Raw genomic sequence first — 9,155 nt, 5'->3', positions numbered from 1 at the left:
TATCACAATATCAATCAGGTAACGCGTTATACATCAACAACAAATCGTGGTACTATTATAGATATATAATAGTATACTTTAGAAGTTTCAAGTACCCACAAATAATATTATACAACCATTACAATCACAACAAAATAACTAAAATAGTTATTCCAGGTTTTTTAATATGTAATTTCGTCTAAATTGGAAATTAAAATGACTATAAAAATAAACTGTGGTTATGTATTTCTTAGAATTTTTGGCAACAGAATTAAATATTTACGTGGAATCTTGTTTTAAATTTTCAATCCTTAGATATAAAAGTTGAACATTTTATAAATTTTTAACTACAAAATAATTATTAAATTTTAAATTTGATAAATTTTATCAACATTTTAACTTCAAATGCTTATAAAAAAAAATTGTGCATATGTATTTTTAATATTTTCAACTGCTATTGTAACAATGTATTAGGAGCCTTGTATTAATTTTTTACACTTTTTGGGCCAATAGAATTAAAACTTTATTGATATTTATAGAAAAAAAAAAACTGAAAAAATTGAAACTTACATGTCCGTAAACAGCTCAAAAAGAGTCAAATTATTTTATCGTATATATAAAATGCTAAAATAAACATTCAGTGAAATTTTCAAATATCAACAAGTCATTCGTTTTTTAATTACCATAAAATAAGAAAATCATCAAATGATAAATCGAGCAAATATCAAATGTTGTAAAAATATGAATTTCAAACGCTCATAAAAATTTAATTTGACTTATTTGTAGACATTTTTTTTTTTTGAAGAAGGTAGACAAACTTATGAGGAATCTTGTATTACATTTTCAAATTATAGATTTAAAAAGAAAATTTTTCTAGAATTTCTTACTAAAAATAATTTGCAAATTTTTATCATTTTTATGTACTTTTTCAATATTTGAACTTTAGATGCTTATAAAACAAAATTGTGACTATGGATTTTTAATTTTTTTCATCTGCTTTTGAAACAATATAATAGGAACCTTCTATTTAATTTTCAAGCTTGTTAAACCCAAAAATAAAATTTTATTGATATTAATAAAAAAAAAACTAAAAAAAAAAGGAAACTGAAAATGTCCGTTAACAGCTCAAAATAAATCAAAATATTTGAAAAATGTCAAGATGTATAGAAAATGCTAATATAAATATTCAGTCAAAAATGTATGTACCTACGGTCATTCGTTTTAGAGTTGTACCAAAACCCAAATTCGATTTTCTCGAAAACAATTTTGCGTAAAAATTCCCGTTTTTTCTTAATTTTTCTTTTGTTTATCACGGCACTTTTGAAAATTACTGGGTAATTTTTACTTTTGACCTCCCCCTCCAAAGTACCAATTAGATTCACTTTCCTATCAGAAAAGGTACTGTTGAAGAATATCCAAGCATTTTTACTATCCTAAAAGGTGATAACACAAAAAAATATAGTCATCTATTTACGGTCATTTGTTTTAGGGTTACAACAAAAACCAAAATCAATTTTGCTTAAAAATTCCCGTTTTTCCTTTACTTTTCTTTTGTTATTCACAGCGCTTTTGAAAAACTACTTTGAAATTTTTACTTCCCCCCCCCCCCCCCACAGTACCCACTACTGTAAGTAGGTACTTTTACTATCCTAAAAGGTGACAACAGACACATACAAATATTAAAAAAAAAAAAAAAACATTGTAATCTAAATTCATCGCCCTGATGAGAATATGATAAACACATCATTGTAAAATTAATACATTCATCGTTTCATTCAGAATCTAAAATTAAAAATGCTCATATCTTGCTTGAAAATGAAAATAGCCGACACGGCGACATTAATTACTAACAGATAACGTTTTTACTTAAAAGTTTGATAATTGGTCAATTCACTCAAAACTAATCAAAACTATTGAACGAAAATTGTCTTATGTCGTATGTGTGCAAGACGGACACAATAAATGCATATGTAGCATCTTCTTAACATTAGTCTATTATTTACTCGGATAGATTTTTTTATCTCAGTTTTCTATAGGTAGCCAACACTATGCACTTCAGCATTTTTGAAATGTGTCTTAAGATAGATTTTTGGTAAAGCAATATGATTTTTAAGATATAGTCAACTCTCGGATTACATGAGAGGGGGGAAACAATTTTTGACTTAATAATAATTTCAAGTATTCAAAATTTTAAAAAAGTGTTAATAATTATGCCTTGGTCTAATGGCTATAATATAGACGTAGTATTGGGAAGTAAAAATTAGACTTGAATAGCATTAAAGGTTGAAGTTAAATTGAGTGCTGTACAATTATTGATAAAAAGTAAGATTTTCCTTTTCTTGGCAACTATTTTTTTCTAATTTCAGGAGTCATATAGAATTTTTTTTGTATAATTACCTGATGGTAATGATTTTACTTGTTTAAACCATTGTGACACGGTGTACAATTAAACGAACAGAACGGCAAAGAACTAATACAAGAGTTAACAAGGTCCTACCTAACAATAGTCAACTGTAATTTACTTTCAACTTACAAATCACGGCGATAAACTACATATGTTAGGTACTAAACTCAGATAAGAAAATTTGAGATATTGAAACTTGTTCAATTAATTTTTGAGTTAACAAGATTATTTTAAACATCAAGTGGTGTTGTTTATGAAGGGGAATGTTATTTGTTTGAGATATCAAGTATTTTGAGTTACCGAGAGTTAACTGTATTTTGAAATGTACCAGTGTTGTTAAAAGATTACCATGAATATGTGTTGGTCTGAATAGAGAATATTATTTTATACATAGAGTTGAGTATTAGTTATAACTTATAAGCAGACAATTTTGGGCTGAAAGATGAGTATTTAAACATTTTTTTTTTATGTACAATTATATTGTCTTTAAACTTTAAAAAACTAAATAAATTTGGGATATGAACATCTTTGATGGAACCAAGTTAGCTATACTGAAGAATATGGAAGAGCACTGAGTTTATTGATTGAACTGAGTTAATGGGAGATGAGAATACCAAGAAATAATAGTATTTAAATGGAAAAATAATTTTACCATTGTCAGTCCTTGTTTTGTCTCGATTCATTACAATTACTCTTCGGCCTTCTGAGTTACCTGAAAGATAAAAAGTATTTTTGATTTATTTAATTGGAGATAAAATAATAATTGTTAATAAAACAAAATAATATGCTAGTTTAAAATAAATAGATATCAATTTTATTACATTTTAATTAAAATAACAAGTTAATGAGCAGTAAAAAGTGTTTGTTAATAATAAAAAACTCCTAAATTTTCCAAAGCTTAGTTATAAAGTATAATAAATAAAAATAATAAAATATTATCATATCACCTTCTGTTTTTATGCTAATTTCTGGTATTTTCGAATGTTTTTTTCTTTTAGCTTCATTAGTACTGCTGAAAAATATTAACACATCTTCAGTTTAAATTATTTAACAAATCTCTATTAGTAAATAAAACTGGGTGTATCTTGAAAGCTAGTGTTAAAAGAGCACTAAACACACACAAAAAAAATAAGTATTTTTAATTTGAAAGAATGTTTAATTCTAAGAATTATGGTATAGGTTTTACGTTTCTACTCACATTAGTCAACGAGTTAAGAGTAATTGAAAATAACCATGTGATGTCATTGAGCCGATGTCACGGTAATTGCCTATCTAAATGTTATACTCTTCACACAATAATTTAAATACCTTTAAAGTATATTTTCTTATTTGTGTCGTACATATGTGTCTGTTTTCATGTACTAAAAATGTTAGTGAAACTAGAATTTTTCTCATGAGTTTTTTTTGAAATATTTAAAATATTTATTAAAATAAATCGACACGCTGCCCCGTTGTAACTACAATGTATGTACATAATGAAAATATATATTTAGTAACTTGAATATTAAAAAAAAACCAAACATTATATTGAAATTCTGATACTTCTATTGTCTTATAAGCTCAAAAAAATGAAATATATCACATTAATGTAAATGTTTAGGTTGGTAAATCATTGTGTAAAGCGACCAACTTTAACACGCGTAAGATAGGCGATTATGCTGAGCTCGGCCCAGTGACGTTAGGTGGTTATACTAGATATTCCAATATCTCCTTAATTAATATTTTATTTTAGATCCGACAAAATCAATTTTAGTAGTTCAGACTACAATGATTTAGCATTTATTAACAATTTGAAGAATTTTTTTTTTATGTGCTCCTTTAATGGTTTTGTAAAATATCAATTAACGGATCGTAAATTACAGATAGATTGGTGGTTTAATTTATTTTGTAATCAGGGTTATCAATAATAAATTTAATATTTTTTTTATGCAACTAGCATAGTTTAACATAATTGTTTATTGTTAACTTTATAGAATAAATGTAACCTAACCTAGTTACAGGGTAAGTAACAAGTGTACACTGTTATTTATGTTAACCGTCCTTAGTCATTTTTAATTATATAACCATAGTAAATTAATGTATTTATACCTTGAACCAACAACACCTCTTATAGCTGACTGTAATAACCGTGCAGGATAAAATGAATCTGGTTTCTTCTTTACTTCCACTTGAATCTAAACATTCAAAATAAATTGTTCAGAAATAATATTTATATAAATATTTGAATGTAACTTTTTTTTACCATATTTAATCGAAGGGCTCTTCTTCGTTTTAGTTCAGTTCTAAGATCAACTGTATCATTACGCTGTAAGGATTCTTTTTGATCATCTACTCCCTGTTGATGTTCTTCAATTTCTTCTTCTTCTTCCTCCTCCTCTTCAATATATTCCTCGCAACTATCACTGGAGTTTTGTCCATCTTCTTTTTCACTTTCTTCATCTACATTTTCTTCAGATACTTCCTCCTCAGATACTTCTTCTTCTGACAACTCTTCTTCTGATGTACTAGATACTTCCACTGCCTCAGAATGTAATACTTTTGTTACAGTGCTATTTGGTTTAGCAATATTCTCATTGTGTTTATCAAAAGTATTAACTAAAAAAAAAATCAATGTTATCAAAACAAATAAATTTACAATTTTAGTAAAATTAATATTATATCAAACCTTCTTCAATTAGCGCTTCATTTTTTTCTTCATGTCCAAACACGATCCTGGGTCGCTTTTTATTACAAATTTTGTCTGAAGAAGTATTTACTTTTACAACTCTTCGTAAATTTACAGTTTCCAAATCATTATTCATTTTTATGCTAATATTTTTTGGAACCTGGAAGGAATGTGCAACTTTTTTTACTTTCTTTGTTAAATGAGTAGTTTTTGGTTTTATTTCTGGTTCTTTCTTTTCATTTTGAGTTTCTTTATTTTCAGTCTGAATTGCTACTTGAACTGAATTGGATTTTTTCAAAATAATTTTTTTACTGGTTGGTTCAATTGGCTTGTTGGATTCAAATTTTCTTTTTCTTGCTTCTAAAACCGGATCTATTGGCCTTGATTCCACCTGATTATCAACAGATTTAATTTTTTCTCTTTTCTTTAAGTGATCATCATCCATAATTTTATTATCTTTACGCCGAATATTAGGAGGTGATATTGGTCTTGACCTTATCACTTTTTTTAATGGACTAGGTGATCTTCTTCTAACAGCTGGTCTTACCTTAGGTGATCTAGATTTTGATTTAATTTTGAGTGGAGATCTACTTCTTCTCCTTAATGGCGATAAACGTCTTCTACTAGGAGATAAATCCCGTGATACAGATCTACGCCTTCTTCTTGGAGATGGTGAACGGTAGGGATAACGAGATTTAAGAGGTGAATATCGTCTAGGAGAAAGATTTTTTTCCCTTAATGGTGACATACGTCTAGGTGATCTTCTTGGTGATAAAGACCTACGATAGGGCCTTGATCGTAGTGGTGAATATCTATATCTGTCTAGGGAAGGAGATCTTCTTCGTGGTGATCTTGACAATGGTGACCTTTTTTGAAGTTTACTATAAGGAGACATCGATCTTTTTCTAAGAGGTGGCGATGGAGATCTTAATGGTACACGTGATTTCAACAAACTAGATTGTGATGAAGAGTTTCTAATTTCTTCCAAAGTTTTTATAGATTCTAATTCTTCTTCTGGTGGATTTTTTAACTGAGGTTTGGAATCTTCAATAATCTTGGGTTGATATATGGGTATAGGAAGTTCATCTATTTTAGTCTTGGCATCCAATTTATTTTTTAGTGTACTCTTATCTTTTTTATTTTTATGTTTTAAACTTTTCTTTTCTTTTTTAGATGATTTAACATCTCTACCAGCAATTTCAGCCTCCATAATATCCATTAGTTTATCAAGATCATCTAAATCTTCATCTTCTTCACCCAATAATAAGACATCTCCATCATCTGAATCGTCTTTTCCATCTTCTGCTTCACTATCATCACTTTCTTCAGAACCAGATTCATTTTCTAATCTGCTAAATTTTGTAGAAACTAAAAAAATTAATTTAAAAGAAATTCATATAAAATTAATAATATTATTAAGTATACGATTTAAGGGTCCATGATATTAATAAAATATTATATTTAATTACCTTCCTTGTTTAAATTCTGAAAATTGGTTAATTTGGTGGAATCGGAAGTATACGTATGTTTTGAATTACTATTATTAGATAAATTCTTGGATATTGAATCATTTAGCGAATCACCTTCACTATCCATTGGTATAATTGCAATCAAATTGTTGTTTGCATGAGTTGGTCTTCGAAAACCAACCTATAATAAGAACAATATTTTTTAAAACAAGATATTTTAAATATAAAATTAGTTTTAACGTACATTAGCATATGTGCGTTTATTATATGATCTATTTGGCACCGGAAAGCAGCGTCCTCTATTATTACTTCTTGCAGGATTATTGTAGGAGTTGCCATTTGCAAATTTATTAAATTCTCCTGATGTACTACTTATTGCATTTATTGGCAAATTAGATTTTTTTTTGAATGTCATAAGTGCAGCTAGACGTAATTTTTCAACATCATCATCATCAATACTCTAATAAACATAATAAATCAAAATAATTAATATTAAATAATAATATAGGTAATATAATTAATACTATATAATATAATATGAGGTATTTAGTTCTTCAAAACTAATCATTAATAAATATTAAACAAATTATTTAACAAAAGCTGGACCTAAATCAAAGCCTAGGTTTTTGGTACCTTCATATATTTCGGACAGTTTGGCATAGAACAGTTATGAGAAATTTTCCATGAGTTTTTAAATAATTTATATGATAATTATCAAATAATTAAATACAATAGAAAAGTAACAGACAAAATGCATCAATATTATTAAAGTAAAAACATTAAAAAATAAGTTTTAATATCTGAAACACATTTTAATAATATTAATTATTATCTCAACCATGACAAATTATATAGGTATCATCACAGTTGTACTAGTTTTACGCAGTAGATACGCATCTTCTTTACCTCCGGCCTATATCGTAGTTCTCCACTTCTCATTGGTTGATTTTGTTCTATGTTATATATGTATGTATATTATTGACAGCCAATAAGAAGTGGAGAACTACGATATAGGCAAAGTAAAGAGCGGAGGATGCGTATCAAAACGCTGTGATAATACCTACATAATTTGTCATGATCTCAACCTAACACTTTCGATGCTCTACCACAACGAAACCAATCATCTAGATCTGGACTATATGGCATTCCTCACGCAGGTACCTCCATTTAAGTCAGGTAATACTCCCATAGCTCCCAATTTCTAAGTTATAAGTTCCATATCATACAGTCATATCTAGCACACTAACCATATTAGTTAGTATAACATACCCCTATCAATAGCAGCTACTTATATTTTATTGTCCTCTAAAACAGTGTATCTTCTAATCAAGGTTCATCAATTTAATCTTTTCTTCTTTATCTCAAACTTCATTGTCAGTGGGGAAATAAAATCTAAACAAAATTCCGTTTGGAATGTGAAGTAACAAATTCAGAAGTAAAAAAAATTGAAGTGTATATAATATTTCACAATAAAAACTGGCAAATTATCTCACCTCATAATCTCCTATAGGTACTAGCTAACATTTGCAGCTCTTAGACAGACACCAAATAAACAACAAATTTCATTAATCATTTAAACTAAAATAAAGGATTTTGAATACCTATTGACATATTTAGATTTTCTTGTAACTGTACTAGGTAGTCATTGTAAATCATGTTTAAAAAAAAAAATTGTTCTTATCACGCATGTATGTATTAATATTTAATATAAATATATTTGGAAAATTGGATAAACAAATTTAAATTAATAGTAGACAACGTTTGTAAAAAATTTTATACAAACATAAATTGTATATAATTATAACTGTTATATTAATAATAAGATTAGCATATGGAAAATCTCACATTGTGTAGCTAATAACATTTTTACTCAATATTTCAAAAAAAATAACAAATAAAGGCCACACATATGAGCATTTAAATTTTTAGTAATTTTGAGTTTAAATATTTATAACCAACATTAATTAAAGCCTGTAGGTGAAGTACGTATAAATACAATCATGGTATGTTAAACAAAGCGTTAATACTCACATTATAGTCCATTTTTCTTTTATTGATCCTCTTCAATAATAAATGTTTATGTATATTCTAACGAATAGATAAATAAGAAACTAAAATGATTGAAACATGTCACTAAAGGATATAATTTGCATACCGCAGGAATTACGAAAAAAATGTAATAATAAAGAAGAAATTGTATTATTGTAACAATTAACAACACAAAGTTTTTAGTTTTTTACACAAACTCCCGTCTACCAGGAGGCCAGGTCGCCAGGACTAAATAAAAGTCAATACAAAAACAAATTAACAAACATAGTAAAGTACATCCACATTAAACTCATAGGGACATTGGGTAATGGAGCAATGAAGATGAAAAGAAAACCAAAACAATTACAAAACAGATGATCCAAAGACATACTAAAATCCGCAGTTTGACAAACCTATCACATATGAGCATTACCAACATAAATTTAATTAAATTTCAATTTTCTACTTGGTAAAAAATGTAAAATAACAAATGACTTGACGTTGTCACGTTGATACTTGATATATTTTAATTTGTCTATTTTATAATATTTTTGTTTTTATGTTATGATAGCGTCTAAATAGGTTTTTGGTAGAAAACTGGATCTAGTTG

General features: G+C 27.4%; 1 protein-coding gene across 1 annotated transcript; it reads right to left on the bottom strand.

The window, feature by feature from the left end:
• Positions 1-3,035: 3,035 nt before the first annotated feature.
• On the bottom strand, positions 3,036-8,878 carry LOC100570069 (serine/arginine repetitive matrix protein 1; the record flags this gene model as incomplete). The annotated part of the gene is given in 8 exon segments (XM_003243842.4): positions 3,036-3,095; positions 3,331-3,395; positions 4,472-4,557; positions 4,626-4,978; positions 5,049-6,416; positions 6,518-6,698; positions 6,762-6,977; positions 8,549-8,878. Coding segments are annotated over 8 exon segments (2,341 nt in total), but the record flags the coding sequence as incomplete, so codon positions are not given.
• Positions 8,879-9,155: the final 277 nt, after the last annotated feature.

Source organism: Acyrthosiphon pisum, chromosome A1 (assembly GCF_005508785.2).
Source record: "Acyrthosiphon pisum isolate AL4f chromosome A1, pea_aphid_22Mar2018_4r6ur, whole genome shotgun sequence".
In the NCBI taxonomy this organism is placed as follows: Eukaryota; Metazoa; Arthropoda; class Insecta; order Hemiptera; family Aphididae; genus Acyrthosiphon; species Acyrthosiphon pisum.
Note: the sequence above shows the minus strand (reverse complement) of the source record. Positions and strands in the feature narration are given on the sequence as shown.